A 25261-nucleotide genomic window follows, 5' to 3' on the forward strand; every position below is an offset into this window, starting at 1 on the left:
CTAAGTGTATCAGATTGTTGGTTTTTGAATTACATATGATTTTTGCATGGTTTTAAGTTTTTTATTTTTAGGAAAAGAGTTGCATGTTGAGATTTTGGATGAAAGTATGATTTTCCTTGTTGTATTTTGGTATTTAATTGTTAAATGAGGTGTTGTTCTTACTTCTGTCAAGTCTAAGTGTTTATGGTGATAATAGAAATTTGTTAGAACCTTGAATCCTAGCTTTTAATTGTTGCATGTGAGCTTGGAGCATGGATTCAAATTGTTTTAGTCCTCAAGAATGTGTTTATATGTTTGAATTGTGTTTTCGAGCCTTGTGGTATGTTTTGAGGTTTTGGGAGAGAGTTTCTGATGGTTTCAACTTGAGAATTTTGAAAAATCACAGGTTCAGCTGCCAACATGTAGTTTCTCATGAAAGAATCTAGAGAAATTCCAGATTTGGCACCCAAAGTCTAAGACTTGGGCAACTGCAATGGCTACTACCCAAAATGAGCACCCGATTCATTAGCTGAAGTCTAAAACTCCAACAGTTGAACATAGTCCTCCTGGCCTTATTTCTCCTTTAGTTCTAAGGTTCCAAAACATGATTTTATTGGCCTAGTATAAGATGTTTGTTATGTGTATAGAGTTTTAGAGCTTTAAATAACTCCTTAGGTTATCATGTTTATAGGATCAAACTTGAGGGATTTAAGAAGCTAAGAATCCAAGGCTAGCTATTATTCATGTTAGGTGTTTGATAGGCTACAAGAGGTGTGTAACTCTAACCCTAATAAATGTAAAATTCTTTAAATAAGATTCATGATCATCCGCATGTATCATTTCATTGTTTACTAGAGTGTATGTATCTAGAACACAAAAAAGTTGCATTTTGCATAATTATTATTGATGCATGATGGAATTTGGATGACCTACTGATTCCCCCTATGTTACATATATGTTATATTTATGATGTAATTATGCATGATCTGTGGTAATAAGACTAGGTAAGGCCTAATAAGCTCCTAGTGCACTACTTTTAAGCAAAAGTCATGAGAAGCTTCTATATGAACCTGGCATATTGGACATATTAAGCAGAAGTCTTGAGGAGCCTATGTATGAGCTGGGCATATTGGATCTGGGGAATCACTGGTGATAAGTCCATCTTATGTGGAATGCTTATAATTTGAAAACTCATTTGGATGATGCATTGCATATGTATGAAATAAATGATATAATTAATTGATGTTGGTTAGTTTTCTCACTAAACTTGTGTAAGCTCAACCTTTTCCCCTAACCCCAAGTGCAGAAGTGTAGTAATAAAAGAGTTCTTTAGAGTGGAGCAGTAGGAGTAGCTGTAAAGTTTTCATATGTATGTTTAATGGACATGTAATATGCAAAGGAATAGTTACGGTGTTGGTAATCAAGTTTAGATAGAGGTTTTATCTTAAGCTTAAGTGATGTAATTATATATGTGTTTGAAATCTAGGCTAACTCCTCACGTGAGTATGTACGTATGAACTAATTACACTTTAGTGATTTTATGTATGTAAAGATTTAATGGGTTAGAATATGCTTGGATTATGAGATATAGGGATATGTTCATGTTTAACAGGTTTTAGGCTTGCTATGGGTTCCAGCAGCCTTAAGCTGATTTATTTGCTAGCACTGATAATGGCCCCTAAGTTGGGTCATTACAAAATTTGTACAGCTCATCGTCCATGGCCATGCTTGTTTCTTCGCCATGACCTTGCTCGTGGTTAATCTTCTGGACAAATTCTAATCCACAAACATATTCGTCCTAATCCATTAGATTTGCTCTCTCTTTCCATCCTAAATAGAAGTCTTTACTACCAAAAATGCATGCCAAAAAGTAAAAATCCTAACATAACTGAAAGATAATGACTTAAAGGGATAAAAACTAAACAAATAACAAAAAATAATAAAAAAAAATAAAATTAACTAAAAATAAGTAAAATAAATAAGTAAAAACACATAAATTTATATGTTAAAATATGACTTATCAAATACGCCCACACTTAAGATTTTACTCGTCCTCGAGTAATAGGGGGAAATAAATCACAAAACAAAACAGCAAATAAGACAAAATAGTAGGTTATAAAGCTATCCAAACCATGATTTCCCAACTGGATACACTTTAAATTTAGAAGAAATCAAACTAACCATATCCATGATGACCTTTTTCTTATCCAAGCAAAACTTGAAAACACATGTGTAAACCTGTAACATCCTAAACTTCTGAGCTCTGAATAGTGCCATATTGAATCAGTGAATAGTACTATTCAAAGCCAGTTTGAGGATTAAAAATGAAATGAAAATAAATTGAAATAAGCAGTATTAAAATCAAATTGACCATCGAGTTAGGGAGTTAAAAGTCATTATCGAAAAAGATTGACTATAACCCGATGAGGGGCATTTTAGTTATTTGACACCCATAGTTGACTTTTGACCTAAATGTTCATTAAAATGAGTGGCATTAAAATGTTGAAAATGCATTAAAAATTTGAAGTGTTTATGGAAATTAAAAAGGGATATAAAGGGAATTAAGAAAATTAATATAATTATAATCATATTAATTAATTTTAATTAAAAATTATGACAAATTATAATTAGACACTGTATGAGGGGGGGCGTGAGACGAAATACCATCCATTAGAATTATATAAAATACACCAGGTAATGCCCAGGAAAGATAGTGGAGTCACAATGGTCTCACTTAAGTACCACCTCCTTAGAAAGCATTTCCTAGACATGCACTTCATAAAATCCTAATAGAATCAAACCACTGGTAAGTACCGTCTTCCCATAACACTACTACGGTACTAAGGATTTATGCCACAAAGATGTAGATAGACAGGAGTCGCCACCCGAGTAATAACCGGGACATATTCAGTGTTTCTTTCGAGGGTCATGGATGGCAACTTACTCCTTGCAGAGTTTCCACAACTGTCATTACCATAGCCCAATATCTAGGTTCGGGATAGTGGGTACGTAAGGGGAAGGTGTTAGGCACCCCTTACGCCTAGTCTAACCTCGTTAATTCGAGTGCCAGTCCTCTACTAATGTTTCTAAAAGTCTTGTTTATCATTTCTTTATTAAACTTCATTCTAAAAAATGCAATTCTAATCCTACACACGCAAGTAATTCACAAAAAGGGTTGTTATTTACACACAATTTTCATGCACAAGTAATTCCTATCTATAGGGTTGCTAATTATTTAAATGATATTTACCATATGACTAAAATTAATTTATTATTGAGAATTTAATTTACAAACAAATTCAATTTCAAATAACCCTACGTTTCTATTTAACCTAATTAATTAATTTTCACCAAGTTACCCTAAGGATAATTGAACTAAGTTAATTATGTACATGTGTAATTTATTCTAATATCACATAAGGCCCAAACAATCACAACCTAATAAAGATTTCTAACATGCAAATTTATTTTACAATTACCAAGTATTAAATTAAATTTATTTACATGCCAATGTTAATTTAATTTACAAACAAGATTAATTTTAATTTCAAAGTATTTATTTAAATTAATTACATGCAAAAGTCAATTAAATTAAAAATAAATTTAATTTTAATTTACCAAATAAAAGTTCTATTATTACTACAATTTCATGCCAATGGTTATTCGAGAAGTTTAGAGCTACTTACCTATTGGTAAATGCAGTTGCTATTGGAGCAAGCTACCCTTAAAAAAGGGTCTTTTCTTCTAGTATGGCAATGATATCCCTGGCTTACTCCCGTTTAGCTCCATTTAAGCTTCACGCAAATCCCTCTTTGGTACTTACCTTAGGACTACTTACCAATTTTTTTTGTAATAAAAAATAAAGAAACTAAAGAAAATAAAAGAAAAAAAGAAAATTTTAATAAAAATTTACATTGGATTCTAACTCTAGTCTTCTAAAGGGTTAAGATTCTTAATTAGTTACAACTACCTAATGGTCTAAGTCTTCTAACATGATCCAAACACTTCATAACACTTCTTGAATTAAAGGAAAACAGAAAAATAGATCAAATATCAATTAAAACCCAAGAAAATACAAAAACATGCATAAATATACAATTTCTAAATTCTCGTAGATTAATGGTAGCAAGAAATCCGATTTTTTAAAAATAGTTATACATGCCTAAAAATCATAAAACAATTACAGAAGACAGCCTACATATCATACAAGATCATAAAATTTATAAATCAAACAAAACCCTAGCTGAATGGTCTACATAAATCGTAACTTTTCTAAGTGACAGAATTGTACTACTTTTTTATAAAATTCATAACTCATTAACCACAATAGATATGAATGAAAAACCAATTGGAAAAGATTCATAAGATTCTTAAGTTAATTTTAGACACTAGATTTACACAAAAATATTAAGGAACAAGGGAGATATGGGCTCCGCAAGTCGGATATCCTGCAAATCAGATTTTACAGGAACCCTAACTTCAAATAGTCATAACTTACAAAATATTAAAGCTTTTTTAGTGATTCTTGAGCCTAAAATTAATGGAATTTTGTTTAGAATATGAATATAATTTTTACAAATTTTTTACAGATTCAGAAAATAAAGAAAAATAATAAAAATATGAGAGACAAAAAATTGAACATGTGCAGAGTTGTGTATCCCCTCAAATTAAACATGATTACATGACCTATATGAACATATAAAATAAATTGAAGACAAAGAGCATAGAATTAAAATATTGTGTGGCATAGATCTTGAAAAAAAACAATAAAAACTGACCTTCCAGAAATCTTGTATGAAAATCTTCTTGAAGAAAAGAAAAAAATAAGGAAGAACTCAAAGAGTCTTGAATATCTCTAAGTTTCCTATAGCTCTGAATTTTCTCTTCCTCTTTCCTCCCATCCTCCTTTTCTTCCCTTCTCTAGTAGGGTATTTATAGGGTTTTGGAAGAGACGTGTGATAGGGTTTGGAGTCTTAGGGTTATAAAGTTTAGATGACTTAAACAACTACGATTGCAGAATTCGAATAAGACCAGGATATGGGTGAGGTATTTCAACCAATAGGAAGACAGGAAAAAATGGAATGCACCAATAGGAGGCGAGGAAGAGGTGTGGTAGGGTTTGGAGTCCTAGTGTGATAAAGTTCAGATAACTTAAATGACTAGGATTGATGAATTTGGATGAGACTGGAATATGGGTGATGTAACATCCCCGTTGTATGTGTTCTGTACGTTTAATTGCTCCAGTAGTCAAATAACAGTCCAGGCAAGTCAGGATGTCTGGAACTACACTTCGGTGATGGTGAACAGACATATAATGATGAAATAAATAAAAAGAAAATACAAGAAAAATCAAACAAAAATGAAAGAGAGAAAACGAAGCTAAGTTAAACGAGCCAAGATCATGGCGATGGGTGACCGCACCGAAGGCCGTTAATTCTTGACCACGGGGAACCCTCTGAATCTAATTTTGAGACATAAATAAAGGTTTATTGAAATGTAATTGACACTAGAAATATCAAAGAAAAATTAGTAAATTAGTACAAAGAAAAATGAAAAATTGAGAAATAGACAAAAATCGGTGTTACCGAAAAATCGGGAATGTAACCCGAAGTGGGGTATTTTGGTCATTTGACACCTAGAATTGGCTTTTGACCTCAATGTCCATTAAAAATAAATGATATTACACCTTAGAAAATGACATGAAAAATTAAATTATGATGCATTATGTAAATTGTGAAAGAAAAGAGGTAAATGTGTAAATAAAGGAACCTTAACCTAATTAAACATTAAACAACTCATAAGTGCTCCACTAACTATATTATAAACTACATAAAATAAGCATTAGTGGGCAGAATTGGGTCATCTTCAACCTTGAGAAAACCTTGTCAGAATCCTCTCAAAGTCCTCCATGGCCACCATGCATGGAGCTTTCTCTCTCCATCATCAAGCCCTCATTTCCACTTCCTTCCTTCATTAAAGCTTGCATACTCACCTTGGGGAAGATATTGGCAACAAGAAAAACAAGATTTGGTGAGGTTTGAAGGAAGCTTTAAAGTGGTAAGTGTCCAAAATCCCTCCCTTGCTTTAGTAAAGCTTGTGTTTAGGTTGAGGTGAGTGTTTTGGTGAAGAGAAATGAAAGAAATAGTGAGAAATGAATTTGTCCATTTTTGGCAGCCATGAACCCTTGTTGAGCTTGAGTTATTTTTACTTCTAATGAATGAAAATGAAGGTTGATTGATTCAAATGAAAGTTAGAGTAAGTTTGTGCACAAGTATGTACATGTAGTGTTTAGATTAAAGGTGTGAAATGGAACCTTGAAGCCTTGAGCAAACTGCCATGTTTGGCAGCCCCTAATAGCATGAATTTGTGTGTGAATATATGGTTATTAATGATATATGTTAATGTCAATTTGTGGGCAGCAAGTGTAAGTGATGTTGAAGTATGAATATGTTGAAGTATATGTGTAATATTAACATTGAAGTATGTTGAATTTTGGTGGAAGTGAATGTTGAACTTAATGATGGATTGTGTGCATTGAGCACTTGAACATTCTACCCAGAATTGTTGCTGAAATTGTGTATAATATATGTATAGAAGTATTGTTGATTGAATATTGTAGTAATGAGGAGCAGAAGGAACATTAAATTGGAAGTGTATGAGCTTTGTGCAGGTTGTGTATTGAAGGTAGCACCTAAATGAGGCCATAAGTGCCAAACTATGAACCCAATTGGTATGAGGCCAATATGGGGTGAAACTAGACACTAAATAGGCCAACTTTCATGTAGAAAGGTTGCCAAAATTCTGCCTAGAAACTGACCTTAAAAAGTGACCGAATCTGGATTAGTGCAATTGAGGCCTGAAAACTAAACATTTGGGCAGCAGTTAGTTTTTAGGCCATAACTCACTCAAAACAGGTCCAATTGACCTGAAATTTTGACCATGAATAGTTAAGACCTATATCTACAAGTCTTATGAAGACACCAAAGCCCAGAAATGACCAGAACCAAGGCAAATGGCTTGCACAATTTCGAGCACAAAAACTGCCGAACCAAAAGTGACCTAAAAATTGACCAAATTGTGCACTAAAAGTGCAATCTGTCCAGCTTTAGCAAATTGACCATATCTTGGTCTACACAACTCGGAATGACCTGAAATTTTGCCCCGCGTGCAATAAGACATAGAGCTACAATTTTGCTTCTTTGACCAGGAGCTAAAAACCAAGGGAAATAGGACTTTAAGCTAGACCAATCTAGCACACAGAAAGTGAGAATTTGACATTTTGCATACAATGATGCTTGAAGCATTTTGGCAATGAATGCCAACTTGTAAAAATGGTAAATTGCACTATATTGGCAGCATATTGAGAGATAAATTGTGACATATTGATGCTAGAAACAACTTGTTCATATTACCTAAAAAGGTCAACATATGCATTGACTTGTGAATTATATAATAGTTAGTAAACTCCAAAGATTGAAGAATTAAACAATTAAATTATAATGTGCCCTAGTTTGCCTAGTTGACTAGTATGGATAGGTTGGCATGCCAATAGGATTCTGACAGCTGTTCTGTAAATGGCTTCATGCCATACTGTGTTTTTACGGCTTATTATGCCGCACTGTGACTTTAATAGCCTACGGCTATACATATTGTGTATTTATTTTTGGCTTATCGCCAGATTGACTATATGGCTTTTTAGCCACGCTATTTGCACACCGGGAGACACTTTGTGACCGATGGTGTGACGGCCCGAGGTACTAGGTACCCAGTGCTAGTATATTCGTTTATTCAGTCTGGTCAGTATATAGGATACACGGGCAGTAATTCAAGTACTACTAAATTCAAATAACTAAATTCAGTCTTCTGACATACAACACTACCAAAATTAGCAGATATTGAAATGTTAGCAAATAAAGGTAGAATCAACAATTGTGAAGAACACCGATGCCATAAATTTATTTACTTTATTTTAGTGTATATTTCTTTATATTTGGCACCACTAAGCAAAATTGCTTAGCGCGTTGCTTTTGTAACGCGTAGGTATTGGAGACACAGCTAGGGAGCCCAGCAGACCTACTACCGGGTGAGACATCAGATCTGCACAAGAGTCCAGAGTCATTTGCACTACATTGCATACATGATAGGACTTAGGATATCTTGTATTTTGTACTTTTGTTGTATATTTGAAATTTGGCCTTGTATTTTGTAATATTATGAAAGCCTTAAAGTTTGTAATATTTTGTACATATTAAATAACATGGAGATTTTCTGTATATATTTAAATTATTATGGACTGTATTATGGAATAGTTTAATGACTTTAAAAGTCTATTGACTTTACTGAGAAATAGAGACTGTGAAATATTTGAGATTTTGATATCATAATATTAAACTGTTTTCAACAGGTTTGGAAGGACAGTTGTCCTAAATATAGACGGCACCTTGCCAAATTTTTATTACCAGTCTTGAAACACTGATTTTAACAAAGTATGACAATAGTATCAACATGATATGAATATTACATAAATGACTTCTTAAAATCAAATTGAGTTTAGAAAATGTGATATTCATAGACTAGGTGCTCCGGCACGCCGTGTAGCAAGCCTTGCTCGGCTATTCTGTAGACGGGTAAGGGGTGTTACAGGTGAGGTGTTCCAACCAATAGAAAGAGAGGGAAGCGGGTGACACCAATAGGGAGTGAGGAAGAGAGTGAGGCCAAGGAGGAGAGAGATATTTTGTTATTTTAATTTTCAAAAAATAATTAAATGGGTCCCATTTAAAATTCATAACTAGCCTTTCTTAGGCCCATGAAGCCCAATTAAACTTAATTAGATCCATTTAAGAACTACCCATATTAAATTTAAACAAAATAAAATTTTATTTAAATTTAATTAAATTAATTTTCCCAAAACTTTATTATTATTATTATTATTATTATTATTATTATTATTTTTTTTTTTTTTTTTTTTTTTTTTCAAGATCATGCCACAGAATTAATAATTCAGCTCCATGCCTCGAATTACATCTTACAGTCATATAATTTTTCATCATGCATCCATTTCAATTTACTCATACACCTTAGTTAGCACACTAGTTCAATATCCATGCATATATATACCTTAAATATCATTTCTAGCCCACTCTAAGTCCATTAAAACAATCAAACTCATCCTTCCTTAGGGCTGCCAAAAATTGAAAATACTCTAACATATATAATTTACTTCAAACATAATCTCTAGTCCATTTAAGTTACAATTTCCTACTAAATTCAAGTCCCTAACATGGGAATAAAGAAATCTTTGCATAAGTAAGCACTAACCTTGAATGGGGCAGAATTTCAAGCTACCCAAACTCCTTCTTTCTTCTTCTTTTGGCTGCCTAGAGGTTACTCAAGTTGCTAGGTTAATTTTTTGTGAAGCTAGGTTATGATTTTGTTGGGTAGAAATGGGTGAATCAAGCTTTGAAAAGCTTGAATATACTTAGCTATGGAAGAGAGGTCACGTATTGGAGGAAGAAGAAGAAGAAGAAGAGCATAATTTTTAGGTCCATTTGTCTCTTTTAAGTATTTAAGAAAGCTTATTAACTTGTGATTGGTTGGTAATTTATAAATGACATCATCACATGTCATAATTTGCTTTTTATTTCATTTTTCTTTTCTTTTCATCACTACTCATTTTCAATTTAATTTCCAGCAATATTTATTCATATTTTGAATCATAATAATTATTTACTTAACTGGACAAGTCGGCCAAAAATCACCTCTGAAGGCGAAATGACCAAAATGCCCTCCGTTTGGCTTAACGGGTCAAAATTGTCTGTACCGATTGAAAAATTTTTCTAAATATTTTCTTGGCATTCTAATGCCATAGCAACCTCAATAACCCTTCTCTGGAGTCCCAACAATTATTTTATGAATTTTTCCTCGGGTCTAGGGCTCCTCGTTGCGAGAACCGCAACTTCCCTCTGAGTTACCCCTCGCTTGGGCACCGGCTCATTTAACTTGGTTGTATTTTATTTCTAAAATTTTTACTAAATGTTTCTTATTAATATTTGAGTTAATTATGGTCCCTCACTTTAGTTTAAATATTTTTCCGGATGTTCTAGCTGTCCGGACCAACACCGGTCACCGGAACAGTAGAATGTACGGAGTTGCTACCGGGAGGATGTTACAACTCTTCCCCTCTTATTTAAATTTCGTCCTCGAAATTTATCCGGTGTAAATAGTCGAGGAGCTATTACCTCCTTATTTCTTCACCTTTCCGTGTTATCATACTTCACTTTCTCCTAGTCTCCATCCTATCCTCAAACAGTTATGTACTCATCCTTTTTCATCTTAAATATAGTCTCCTTCTTATTTCCATTTGCTATCTCATTGTCTCTTCACTCTCTTATTCCATACCCTAACCTAAAATAAATAGGAAATACAGATCTGCAATAGTGTCACCTCGACTCTTATGAATGCAATGCATGATATGCAGTCTATCTAGGTCCAAAAATGCCTAAACCGCGCTCTGATAGCAATAAATGTGACACACCTTACCCGACTACAGTGTAGCCGAGCAAGTTATGCTACTCAGTGTGCCAGAGCACTCTATTTTATCTTAATTCATTTTTATCATAGTTTTTGAAAATAATTTGTGAAATATAATTCATTTATTGAAATTGTAATTTATTTGAGGTTCCGAAAATTTTATAGAAAATCCGGCGGAGTACCGGCTAAAAATGGAGAAAACAGTTCTTCGGAACCTGTGAAAAACACTTCCTATGATCATATTCAATCAATCCCAACTCCAATTATCAACAAAGTCTCAGAATAATTTCATCAATTTCATTTATTTCTCAATCATTCATCTCATGGTACTCATATACAATTCACATTTTGTATCACATCAAGTTACAGCAATTTCTTAACGATTCCTCTATTTGTCATTTCACATCATCATTAGACTCAAATCATAAATAAATTCTCACATGTGATTTATAATCACAAGTTACAAGTACTTACATTAATACAAAATTATATTACATTTGTTCAAATACATATGATAAAATAAGAGTTTAATTACCAAATTTACAAAAATCTCAAAATACAAAATGGGACCTAGTGTCATACCAATGCACTGTAGTCTGTGAGGTGACATGGACGCTATGCAGGACTGTGAATGGCCTTACCCAATCTGTGGTCTACCGGGCCCTCTGTCCAAATCTTCAGTACCTACGCGTTGCAAAAGCGACGCGCTAAGCATAAAGCTTAGTGGTGCCAATAATACAAGAAAATATAATATATGCAAATAAAAATAATAATTTACTTGCTATTGTGTTCATAAGAATTGACTAATTACTAACTTATTGTTTAGTCGAGGGCTAATCATGTTTTATGATATTAACTTCTTCATGCATTTCGTTAATTATTTTCTTCATGATCTTGAGCTTCTTTGTATTTTTGTAATCATTCCTGATACTTAATTTTCGTATTTTCTTTAATAATCAGTGCAACCACAGTTATACTTTTCCATGCCTAAGTAACCTATACTGGACAACTGGACTGGATAACGGGTCGTTGGCACTGGACACCGCGGTGCCTCGGGCCATCATACCATGGGACGCAGAACGTCTACCACGTATGCAATCAGTATGGCTAAAAAGCCATGATATCACATAACCGGGCATAAAAGCCATGAATACGGGCATAAAAGCCATGAATACGGGCATAAAAGCCATGAATACAGGCATAAAGCCTTTCGCAGTACTGCTAAAACAATACCCTATTGGCATGCCAAACTATCCAAACCAATCTTGTTAGGTATACTAGGGCATTTGATACTTTAAAATTCTTCAATCTTTGAATTTTAACTTTTGGTGTCACTATTCATTTCATTGGTCAACAAGAAAGTTGACTTTTGCATAGAAAGTAGGTACCTTGACTTTGGCACTTCAAACATACCACATTTTTCATTTAAAACTTGTTGGAAGTGATTACCATTACCATTTCTAGGCTTAAACCAAGGGAAACAAAATTTTCAATTTTTAAAGCTTAACTTTACTGTTCCATTAAGCACTGTTACAGTGGGAATTTGAGGAAATGCTAAACATGAAAGTTGTTTCTTATTTTGTCTAGTTGAATTTCTTTTTTTGAATCACTCCATTTGGAGTTTTGTAGCTCAAGTTATGGCCAAAATAAGTTTACTGTTCACGTGTACTGTTCATGCTGAAATTTTGGGTTTTGGCAGATTTTGGTCCAACTTTGGTCAGTAATTTGACCAAGTTAAGTTCATAATTTGGTCTAACTTTCTTCATATGAAATGTTCTACCATGCCTTAGGTTTCCATCGGTTCAAGAATCGCCTAAATCCGAGTTTTCTAGAGAGAGTTATAGTCATCCAAACATTACTGCTCAAATGAAAATCTGCAGAGTTGCAGGTTTGATAACTTAACTTTGCTCAATAATTTGAATGGGTTAATGGCATAATTTGGGGTAGGTTTCTTCATGAAAGTTGTTTGTTTATATCTTATCTTGTTGCTGTAAAAGGTTCAGGTCAATTGACCATATCTACAGTGAGTTATGGCTTACTGTTCATTTGGTCATTTCTACAGGTATTGTTGCAGGGTATCCGGATTGGGGCCAACTTTTGGTCCTCTTGCTTTGGTCTTTTGGGCATAGTTTCTTCAGCAAAAATGTGCCATTATAAGCCTAGTTTCATGTCCAATTGGCCAAACACCAATTGGACCAACACAGCCAAGGATATGGCAGTCCAAGTGGACTGAAATTTCAGTCACCCTGCTGCTGTCCCTAGGCAGCATACTCCTTCACTTTGCCATGCTATATTTCAGTCCAAATTATGGTCAACTTACCTAAAATGGTCACTAATTGACCATTAAAATGTTCTCTAACAATTTCCTAAGCCAAGCCAAATTTTCACTTCTCAAAACCCTAGCATCCATTTCAATTTACTCATACACCTTAGTTAGCACACTAGTTCAATATCCATGCATATATATACCTTAAATATCATTTCTAGCCCACTCTAAGTCCATTAAAACAATCAAAATCATCCTTCCTTAGGGCTGGCAAAAATTGAAAATACTCTAACATATATAATTTACTTCAAACATAATCTCTAGTCCATTTAAGTTACAATTTCCTACTAAATTCAAGTCCCTAACATGGGAATAAAGAAATCTTTGCATAAGTAAGCACTAACCTTGAATGGGGCAGAATTTCAAGCTACCCAAACTCCTTCTTTCTTCTTCTTTTGGCTGCCTAGAGGTTACTCAAGTTGCTAGGTTAATTTTTTATGAAGCTAGGTTATGATTTTGTTGGGTAGAAATGGGTGAATCAAGCTTTGAAAAGCTTGAATATACTTAGCTATGGAAGAGAGGTCACGTATTGGAGGAAGAAGAAGAAGAAGAAGAAGAGCATAATTTTTAGGTCCATTTGTCTCTTTTAAGTATTTAAGAAAGCTTATTAGCTTGTGATTGGTTGGTAATTTATAAATGACATCATCACATGTCATAGTTTGCTTTTTATTTCATTTTTCTTTTCTTTTCATCACTACTCATTTTCAATTTAATTTCTAGCAATATTTATTCATATTTTGAATCATAATAATTATTTACTTAACTGGACAAGTCGGCCAAAAATCACATCTGAAGGCGAAATGACCAAAATGCCCTCCGTTTGGCTTAACGGGTCAAAATTGTCTGTACCGATTGAAAAATTTTTCTAAATATTTTCTTGGCATTCTAATGCCATAGGAACCTCAATAACCCTTCTCTGGAGTCCCAAAAATTATTTTATGAATTTTTCCCCCGGTCTAGGGCTCCTCGTTGCGAGAACCGTAACTTCCCTCTGAGTTACCCCTCGCTTGGGCACCGACTCATTTAACTTGGTTGTATTTTATTTCTAAAATTTTTACTAAATGTTTCTTATTAATATTTGAGTTAATTATGGTCCCTCACTTTAGTTTAAATATTTTTCCGGACGTTCTAGCTGTCCGGACCGACACCGGTCACCGGAACAGTAGAATGTACGGAGTTGCTACCGGGAGGATGTTACAGAATCCCATTTACAGGGTCTTCTCTTTTAATGACATCGATACAACTCCAACGCTAAAAGAGTATCAGTCATTATTAGAGATAACCTATGTGGCTCAAAATCATGTGTACCTTTAGCTTGATTACTGACAGACGTGGAAGCAGTTTGCCAGTATAGTAGGAGTTTTAGTGGAGGAAGCAAAAGCTAAGAAAGCTATCAAAGGCAATTCCCATGGATGGTATTGGACTTATATCAAGAAGAACTTTGACCAGCACATCCAAATTAGAAAGTTACAGGTTGCCATGCAAACATTGGCTCTTAGTGTTTATGGGTTAGTTTTATTACCCTGACCCTTGGAGGTAATAAGTCGGAATGTGGTGGAGCTGTTCTTGGCAGTTGACAAACAGAACATCAATCCAATCCTTGTTATTATTGTTGAGACCATTCTGACTCTAACCTATTACTGAGAGAGGGGTGAAGGAACTTTAAATTACTGCAGTCAACTATTGTATCTCTGGGTCTTAACACATGTTTGTCTGTGGGAGACCAAAGACTTGACCTAGTACCCTAATTAACCCATCATTGAAAAAATATTGAAGATAGTGATAAGGGAAAAGAGTGAACATCAGTGGCAAGAACTTATTTTGAGTTATAATAGTCAAAACTATTGCTAGAGAAAGCTTTGGAACCCTGGTTAGCCCTTTATATTCAGTATAGGGGATTATTAGTTTGTACCTTTAGTCGGGGTGACTGGATGTACAAGTTACTCGCTAGCTTTAGTAACGAGGCAGTTTGATTCTACTAAGTTCTTTCCGTGCACTAGAGAATTCTTCAAAGTTCATTTCTATCATGAAGATGGTAGAGGGGATGAATTGAAGGCCCTGCACAAGTTCTGGGAGAGAGTAACCTTAATGGACTGGTCACCTAAGGAACTTAACACGACAGAAGGCTACCTTATGTGGAGGGAGAAGAGAGATAAAGGGTATGAAGTTCCTAAGCTGATGGGTCTTGAAAATAAATTGCCACAGAAGGACACTTTTGAGGACTACTTTGAAGAGGCTCATCCTAGGTTGGAAAATCATTTCCAAAGCATAATGCTTGGAAATCAATAGTTGAAGGAACAAATCAAGCAGCTAGAAGCTTAAAAAGGACAATCAGCCTGAAATATTTGGCAAGCCATAAAAATCAAAGGAAAAAGGGTTAGAGAAGAAATGGGGGCAACTAAGGTAGAATATGAGGAACACAAAGCTCAATGGGAAAGAGAGAAGTCCATGCTATGAGGAAAGATAAAAGAGGCTGGGATGCAAAAGAACAAGTTACAAGAAGAGCTTAGTCATCAAAAGATGCTAGTGGCTAAATATGAGCAGGAACTTAATATGAAAAGGATTGAATATGATGGGCAAGCACAATTGATCAATGACATTCTGAAGGAGTGTGCTAAGGAAAAAGCTAAAAAAGAGCACTATGCCAATCGTTATTAGGAACTAAAAGAAAATGTTGATTGGCTAGAGAGGATGGCTGCCTAGGGTAAATAGAAGTCATTACCTGAATCAAAATATGCCCTGTGTATGTTTGATCTAGCAAGACAAGTAGAAAGGATATACGAATACTCGAAGAAATGCCATAACATCTTGAAGAATCTTCCTGAACTAAGACATTAGCTAAGCTTGTAAAATATTTGATCATGTAAATAAATAATTTCGATCTTTAAAACAATGAAAGAATTTTGGAGATATATTTTATGCCTTGAGATGGTGATAATGAATGAATAGCATAACTCCCGTGGGATTTATCCTCGTTAGGGTTAGGCAAAAAGCCATGGCCGTGAGATGAACAAGTATCATGGATACAAACATGACCCTGTCATTCACATTTGGGCTATTGGATGATACCATTGTGTTGAAAACTCAAATTACCCTTTGTAAACAAAAATATGACAATTAAATTATCACTGTATCCTTTTAATAGATAAAGAAAGGTAATTAAAATAAAAGAAGCTAGGTAAAGTAAACCAATGAATACATTCATTATAAGAAAAATCATCAATATTACTAGGCAAAAAGTAAACCCGATGGGACAACCAAGCACTTAAACAAAAGTTTACTTAACCTGGGCTCAAACGAGGAGGATAATGGAAGAACAAGAGCAAGTCCAAAACTTGCAAGGTCAAGTTTCTGAGTTAAAGGAGCAAGTGTTTGAATTAATGAAGATGATAGGAGAAATGGCTCGCAATAAAGAAGTAGTGGGTCTTTCTCATTGCCTAAAAATCCCAGCAACTATAACTAGGGATTCAACTGCCTAGCAATAAGCCTCAACCTCATTTACCTTTCAACCCCCTAATACTAATTTAGTTGTCACTACTCAAGCTAACTTGCATGTCTCTATGTTTTAAATAAGTGAGCCGTCTTTCCCCTTTATAACACAACTAGCCAATTAGCCCTATAGCCAGGCCATGCCCTACGCTAAGTATTATCCACCAATGCCCAATCCTACAATCATGCCAAACCCCTCAGCACTGCAAGTTATGAGTTCACCTTATCAAACAATAGGAGGGATGGTCTATGGATTTACTATGGCAGACAAGGGGAAAGAAAAAGTAAAAAATGAGAAACTATCAGCTCTAGAAGAGCACTTGAGAGCCATAGAAGGATTGAACATGTATGGCTAGGTAGACATATTTGCCCTAAGGTTAGTCTCAGATCTAGTAGTGCCTCCCAAGTTTATGATCCTTGAGTTTGAGAAGTACAATGGCACTTCTGACCCCTGCATACATTTGGCTACTTATATGGCCAAGATGTTAGCACTAACCGAGGATGACAAGTTGTTAATTCAGTTTTTCCATGAAAGTCTTGGGGCTAGCTCTGCGATGGTATGTTCAATTGGATAGGAGTAAGCTACACTCTTAGAAAGACTTAGCTGATGCTTTCTTGAAGCAATATAAATTCAATTGTGATGTGGCCCCAATAAGGAGAGATCTCCATAATCTCGTACAAAAGGAAGGGGAAAGTTTCAAAGAGTATGCTTAAAGGCGGAGGGAAAAAGCAGCGGAAGTTTATCCACCAGTGATAGATAATGCTATGATTTCTGTTTATTGAAACTTTAAAACCTCCTTTATTTCAACTTTATGATTGGGAATACTTCCAATAGTTTTACTAATATCATATAAACTGGGGAAAGGATCGAAGACAATTTGAGGCTAGAAAGGCTATAAGAAGCTATGAGGGAAGGTCTAGTGAAAAGAACTGTCAATTCTGGAAAGACAAGAGAAGGGGAAGTGTATGCTATAGTGAAACAGGCCTATTAACCATGCTCCTCACAAAACACCTTCCGTCCCTGATTCCCTACCCAAAATTCAATGATAGCTAATGTTCCCCCATAAGTCCCACATTACTCTTACCCTCGCTCATAGCAATTTCCACCACAAACCACTTACACACCTAGACCACCAATCCAAACAAATCCTTTTATCTGACCACCAAGTCCTCAAGCTAACCCTAGGCCACCCAGAAATCCTGATCCACCTCTACCGATGCCTCTTAGTGAAATTTATCGCTACCTCCTGAGTATTAACCAAATTGTTCCTATACCCCTGTTACAACTGCCCTATCCCTAATGGTATGATGCTAATGCTCGATATAAGTATCACAGAGGTGTAATCGATCACTCGACTGATAATTGTAGGGCACTAAAATGTAGAGTTCTGTCCCTTATCAGGAATGGTTAGTTAAAAATAAAAGGAAGTAGCACAGCACCTAGTGTATCCACAAATCCATTGCCAAACCATAATGCTGAAAGGGGAGGCAATGTGAACATGGTCGAATCTGTGGAGGAGGATTTGGTTTATGAAGTTGAACAGTTGAGTCCATATTTTGAAGAAATTTTTGAATTTTCCATGAATGAAGGGTATTTAAACCCTGAGGTGTTGAAGCCAGAAGGTGACCGGTCTGGTTTTGGATGTGCCTATCATGGAGGCACAGTGAATCATGAAATGAAAAATCATGAAGAATTTAAGAATGAAGTTTTGAAGCTATTGAGGTTCAGAATATTAAGATGTTAAAAGGGATTAAAGGTAAAGGAAAAAGAAGAAGTGAATTCCATTAAACACAGTGAGGACAGCCCAAGCCTTCCTCTTGGGATAAGATTTGTGTTCTCTATCCCTACTGGACTAGCCTCATTGGTGCCACCAAGAGTTCTCATTAGGGCACCTTCACAACTCCTGGTAACCAATACCCATGCTATGCCCTGAAACTACAGTTTTCAAATGTTTACCCAAAATGCTTTGTGTTATTCCACTATTTCTGCCCTGAACCACACTTATACTTAACCTATCACCACACTGAGATTGTGCTTCCCTCCTTCTTCCCACTTCAAAATTACCTTCATAGGACCATTGTGTCCTATAAGCTATACAACTATCCCACAAGTACTCCAGCTTGAACTTAACCCAACCCCTAACTTACCTTCAGTAGATGGGGAAATAGAATATATCACCGGGAGCGGGATATGTTATGGCCTAGAGGAAATAAAAGAGAAGAAAGGGAAGGCGAAGGTAGGGGACTTATTAGAAAATGCCGAAGAAGGAGCCAAGGAGGTTGAGAAGGGAAAATCTAGTGAGAAAAAGGATGAAGAAGAGCTGCTATTACAGATAATGAAGCAAAGTGAGTATGATGTTATAGAACAATTGAAGAAGACATATGCCAAGATTTTATTGCTGTCACTAATCTTGAGTTCAGATGTACATCGCCAAGCCTTACAGAAAGTTCTGAATCAGGCCTTTGTGACTTTTGATATCACACTGGGACAGTTTGAGAAGATTGTTAGATAAATTCAGGCTTTAAATTTTGTTACCTTTTTGGGTGACGAGATAGACCCAGCTGGTTTAAAGCACACTAAGGCTCTACACGTGATAATAAAATGCAAGGGATGCATGGTAGCTAAGGTTCTAATTGATAATAGATTAGCACTCAATGTGTTGCCAAGTGCCACCTTGGCTAGGCTCCCAATTGAGCTGTCTTTGATGTGCCAGAGCAGTATAATAGTTAGAGCTTTCGATGGGACAAAGAAAGATGTATTAGGAGATATAAAGCTGCCACTCCAAATTAGAACCTGTACTTTTGACATCACTTTCCAAGTGATGAACATCGAGCCAACCTACACAACGCTGCTAGGGAGACCCTAGATTTATACTGCCAATGCAGTCCCCTTTTCCCTGCACTAAAGAATCAAGTATGTCATGAACATGAAGATAGTTACTGTTAGGGGGGAGAAAGCCATGCTGGTTACCAAGCCTCAGTGCATCCCGTACATAAAGACAATTGAGCAGGCATTAGAGAGTTCTTTCCAAGCCTTGGAACTACATGGGGTGCCCGAGAATAATTGGGGAGTCACTGGTATGGTGGCAAAGGTGATGATGAGGAACGGATATGTGGATGGGAAATGACTAGGCACCCGATTGCAGGGAATTATTGAGCCCATAACTGTTGGCCAAAGGAAGGGACGTTTTGGGCTAGGATATGATGGAGATGTTCTGATGGATGGAAGGTTCAGAATGAGATACATGCTCTGTGACCAGAGATTTGATCAACTACTTAAAGGAAAGAGGAATATTCCCTAAGTTAAAGTTGTTTTCATCCAACCCTTACTAGTTATTGAAAAAGTAGAAAAAAAGAAGAAAGGCCTCTATTAGACATATCCATCAATATCTTGCTGTCGAGTCCTGTGCCGAAAATGTTGATTGTACCAATAGAGGAGAACCATGAGCTTGATAACTAGGAAGCAGAAGACATCCCAATACTTTTCTTAAAGTAATATATATTTAATTACCAACACTTGATCACTTAGTCCATGGTGTCAAGTGGAATTTTGCAAATGGACCTTATCTTATAATTGAACATTAATGAATTAATAGTGCATCATCCAAAATATTATGTTTGCTTTCTTTTTGTTTTGCTTTTTCTATGTTTAAAACCTCATGTTAAAATTCCCTTCCTTTAACCACCACATTTCAATTTCTTTAGGATTGGCAATCAACTAAACCATAATAATTTAATTGATACTAACATTCCTCAAATTAACTTTGAAAGACCCATAATTGCCTTGGATACTAGTGATTCTGATGAAGAAGAAGAGTGTATACCCTTGAGGGAAATAACGGGACAACCAGAATTGGTTGAACCTAGTCTTACGCCCTCTGGAGATAGGACGAACACCCTAAATTTAGGGATAGAAGAAAATAAAAAAGACTCAAGACAATGAGGAATTGGAAGACATGATTCAATTGTTACAGGAATTCATGGATGTATTCTCATGGAGCTGCAATGATATGTCAGGTCTAAATCCTCAAATTGTAACTCCTAAGATCCTTTTGATTCCAGGGGCAGTGCCAGTAAAGCAAAAACTGAGAAGAATGGATCCTAACTTACTGCTGAAGGTCAGAGATGAAATCAAAAAGTAGTACAATGCTAGGTTCCTAGAAGTGGTAAAATACCCCGAATGGACGGCCAATGTAGTTCCAGTAATGAAGAAAGATGGAAGGGTAAGAGTGTGTGTTGATTATAGGGATCTCAACAAGGCTAGTTTGAAAGATAATATTTCGCTCCCACATATAGATGTGTTGGTTGATAATGCGACAGGACTTGGGTGGTGTTCATGCATTGATAGAGCTTTAGGGTATAATCAAATTCTGATGGACAAACCAAATAAGGAGAAGACTGCCTTTATTACTCAATGTGGTATATTTTATTACAAAGTTATGCCTTTTGGGCTGAAGAATCCTGGGGCAACATATTAATTTACCATGGTCACATTATTCCATGATATAATGCATAAGGAAGTAAAAGTTTATGTGGATGATATGATCATTAAGTCAAGAGGAGTGGAGAGCCATGTAGGAGTATTGAGAAAGGTGTTTGAAAGGCTAAAAAAATACAAGCTTAAATTAAACTAGCAAAATGTGTTTTTGGGGCAAAATTAGGTAGCGAGAAAAGGATAGAAATTGATCCAGAGAAAGTTAGAGCAATTCAAGAGATGCCATCTCCAAAGACAGAAAGGGATGTGCATAGCTTCTTGAGAAAATTGAATTACATTTCTAGATTCATCTCTAATCTCACAGCCAAAGTTGAGCCAATCTTCAAGCTGCTAAAAAAGAATGCCACAGCAAAATAGGATAAAGCATGTCAAGAAGCCTTTAAGAAGATCAAGTAGTATTTGTCAAACCCACCTATCTTGGTTCCTATGACAACTAGTAGACCATTAATCTTATATATGGCAATCCATCAAACCTTTATGGGTTGTGTTCTAGGGTAAAATAATGATACAAGAAAAAGGAAAGAGGCATTTATTACTTAAGCAAAAAGTTCAATGAATGTGAGTCACAATATTCGTTCATAGAAAGAACTTATTGTGTATTGGCTTGGACAGTAAACCGTCTCAAGCATTTCATGTTGAACTACAAAACGTAGCTCATTTCTAGGATGGATCCAATCAAATACGTCTTTGAAAGTCCATTCATGCCAGGAAGAATAGCAAAGTGGCAAGTCATACTTTCACAATATGACATTGTCTATATAATAAAGAAGGTAGTGAAAGGAAGTATGACAGCTGACCCCCTGGCAGAAAATCCAATTAATGATTATGAGGCTTTGGATTTTGAATTCCTTGATGAGCATATTAATGTAATAAATGAAGAAACAGAGGAGCAAGATGATGTATGGAAGATGTATTTCGATGGGGCAGTTAACCTCTCTAGTAATGAGAATGGGACAGTACTAGTATCCCCAGATGGGAAACATTTCTCAGTAGTGGTCAAGCTGAGATTCGAATGTACCAATAATGTCGATAAATATGAAGCCTGTGTGACCAATTTACAAGCTGCTATTGAAATAAAAGTAAAGAAATTAGAAGTGTATGGAGACTCAGCTTTGATATTCTACCAAGTAAAGGGAGAATGGCAGACTGAAGATCCAAAACTAATCCCATATCAGAAGTATCTCCTAGAATTGATTAAGAAGTTCAAAGAAATCTCTTTTACTCATTTGGGTCATGATAAAAACCAGTTTGCAGATGCTTTGGCCATACTTGCAATTATGACTCAAATGGAGGAAGGGCGAGAAGCACAATTATTGCTGATAAAGGCAAAGGGTGAGCCAATATACTATTATATGATTGGAGAGGAGATAGATGGGAACCCTTGGTATCATAACATCCAACAGTACATCAAAACTAGAGAGTATCCACTAGGGGCAAGTAAAAATGAAAGGAGGATGATAAGGAGATTAGCATAAGGGTATTTCCCCAATGGTGAAATCCTATACAAAAGAAAATTCAATGGTGAACTGTTAAGATGTGTGAATGCAAATGAGGCTAAAAGGATTCCTTTTAAAACCCATGAAGGAAATTGTGCGACGCATGCCAACAGACATAGGATGGCCAAGTAGATCCTGCAACGAGGGTATTATTAGGCTACCTTGGAAAGGGACTATATTGAATACTTTTGAAAATGTCACAAGTGCTAAATTTATGTTGATTAAATAAACATCCCACCCCATCTACTTTATAATTTGGTAGCTCCATGGGCATTTGCAATGTGGGGCATTGATGTCATTGGCTAATCACTCCAAAGGCTTCCAATGGACACAGGTTCATTTTAGTGGCCATTGATTATTTTACTAAATGGGTTGAAGCTGCCTTATATGCCCACATCACTCAGAATGCATTCATAAAGTTTCTCAGGAATAACATCTTTTGTAGATATGGCCTCCTAGTGAGATTATCATTGACAATGCTAGGAATTTAAATGGTTTGAATGTTCAAAAGCTGTGTGATCAGTACAAGATTTGTTACCTCAATTCATCGCCTTATCAACCTCAAATGAATGGAGCCATCGAAGCTGCAAATAAGAATCTCAAAGGAATAATTGAGAAAATAACCATCACTTATAAAGATTGGCATGACATGCTCCCATTTGCTCTTCATTCTTATCGGACTACGATAAGAATGTTGCCTGGGGCAACTCCATATTCATTGGTGTATGGCATGGAAGTAGTTTTACCAATTGGGGTGGAGATTCCCTCTCTACGGATCTTAATGGAAGCAGAGTTAGATGAAACTGAATTGGTCAAAACAAGACTCGACCAACTCAATTTGATTAATGTGAAAAGGTTAGCAGTAGTCCATCGTGGACAATTATACCAAGGTAGAATGGCTAGGGCATTAACGACCTTGAGAATTTTAGCCTGGAGACCTTATTTTGAAGAAAATACTACCGGACCAAAGTGATCCTTGAGGCAAATGGTCACTAATTTATGAGGGACCATATGTAATAAAGAAGACATTTTCTGATGGTGCTTTGATTTTAACTTAGATGGATGGTGAAGAATTGTCAAAACCAGTAAATGCCGATGCTATAAAAAGGTATTATGCCTAAAAAAAAAGGAGTGTAAGAGTGAAAACCCAAAAGGGCGTTCCAAGCAAAATGAGGGAAAGAAAGCGAAAACCCATTAAGGCACTTTCTACAAAATGAGGGAAGGATGAAAACTCGAAAGGGCATCCTGAAAAAATGAGACTAAAAAAAAAAAAAAACTAGGAATGAAACCTAAAAAGGCATTCCTAGTAATGCTCAAAGAAGGATGTGACCTTATCAAGAACACGAAATGGAGGGATAAGGATAGTTGATGGGTTTAAGGCATCATGATGATGCAATAATTCACTTTTTATTTCTTTTCTCTTTTTTTTTCCTTTTATTTTCCATTCTTCTTTAATTTAATTCCCGATTCTAAAATTTTCTTTTCTCTAATTTTATTATACAATTAGGTCAGGAGTTAGCTCTAGGGGTGAATTGACCAAATTGCCCCTCGCTGGGTCAATTCGGTTTGCAAGTTATTCGATATTTCTTCCGGATCCATGACCTAATTATTTAATCTGCTTAACAACTCTTTTTCATGATTCCCTCTTTTCCACTGTGTTCACGATAGTCCTAAGGACCGCAGCGTCACATTTTTTGGTTTGAAATTTGAGTTAAGACTAACCTCGCAGTCATTTCCTGAGAAGGTCACCCATCGTTGTGACTGTCGGTTCATTTAATTTTTTTTATGCTTTGTTTTTCTTCTTTATAATTAACTATTTGACAATTACTAATTGTTTGTATTCAAGGCTTATCTAGGTGTCTTAGATGTGGTTCTGATTCTCTTAATTGTCCGGACCAACACCGGTCACTGAAACAGTAAAATGTACCAAGCTATATAACTAGGGGTGTTACAAGTGAAAACCCGAAAAGGGCTCTCCTAGCAAAATGAGGGAAAGGAGGTGAAAACTCGCAAGGCTGCTTTCTACAAAATGAGTGAAGGGTGAAAATCCGAAAGGATGCCCTAGAAAAGAGAATTTAAAAAAAAAAAGGGTAGGAGTGAAAACCTGAAAGGGCGCTCTTAGCAAAATGAGGGAAAGGAGGTGAAAACCCGCAAGAGCGCTTTCTACAAAACGAGCGAAGGGTGAAAATTCGAAAGGACACCCTAGAAAAGAGAATTGAAAAAAAAAAAGAAAAAAGAAAAAGGCTGGGAGTGAAAACTCAAAAGGGCGCTTCTAGTCGAAGACGACAAAGAAACAAGGAGGATCTCGAGATCAAGGGACAGTAAATTACACAGAACGCTTTTCAGAAGGTCACTTGAAACACTGATAGTTGAGGGACTTCAAAGTTAACTAAGGACTGTCGACACCATATTTTGGCTGATCCCCAGAATCAATAAATTTCGAAGCCGATCCCCAACACTAAGTCTCTCCTTGCCAAACAACTACATTTCCGATCTCTCTTTGCCGGATAACCACACTTCCGTTCTCTCCTTAAAAGGAATCGAATCCATACTAAGTCCCCATGTCATTTAAAGCCTCGCCGACCTCTCAAACCGATTGTCAAATCTCATGACTAGTCTATTACATTCCCGAGCGCTCTGGACAAACGAAATTAAACCAACACTAGATCTTTATGTCACCAGTTTCATTGCCGATCTCCTTTTTAAAGGTTTGGGAAATAATTGTTTGACAAAGTTCAGGTTCCAATCCGGTTTAATGATGATCCCGATCTTAAGTGTTAATGCCAAATTTCCAATTTTAATCAAGTCCCATTTAGCATTGGTTCCCTACCGATCTCATGCTTATTGTGTTTTCCGATCTCTTACACTTAGGCTAATAATCGCTTTTAGTTGTTTTAATATGCTCAGACAATCAAGTACTTAAGTAATTTAGAGATTTTCCGATCA

General features: G+C 35.8%; 1 protein-coding gene across 1 annotated transcript; it reads left to right on the top strand.

The window, feature by feature from the left end:
* The first annotated feature begins 21484 nt into the window (after positions 1-21484).
* On the top strand, positions 21485-23288 carry LOC110668448 (uncharacterized). The gene is made up of 2 exons (XM_058141190.1): positions 21485-22144; positions 22761-23288. The coding sequence occupies exons 1-2, from the start codon at positions 21485-21487 to the stop codon at positions 23286-23288; spliced, it is 1188 nt and encodes a 395-aa protein (XP_057997173.1).
* The last annotated feature ends 1973 nt before the right edge of the window (positions 23289-25261 follow it).

Source organism: Hevea brasiliensis, chromosome 18 (assembly GCF_030052815.1).
Source record: "Hevea brasiliensis isolate MT/VB/25A 57/8 chromosome 18, ASM3005281v1, whole genome shotgun sequence".
Classification (NCBI taxonomy): domain Eukaryota; kingdom Viridiplantae; phylum Streptophyta; class Magnoliopsida; order Malpighiales; family Euphorbiaceae; genus Hevea; species Hevea brasiliensis.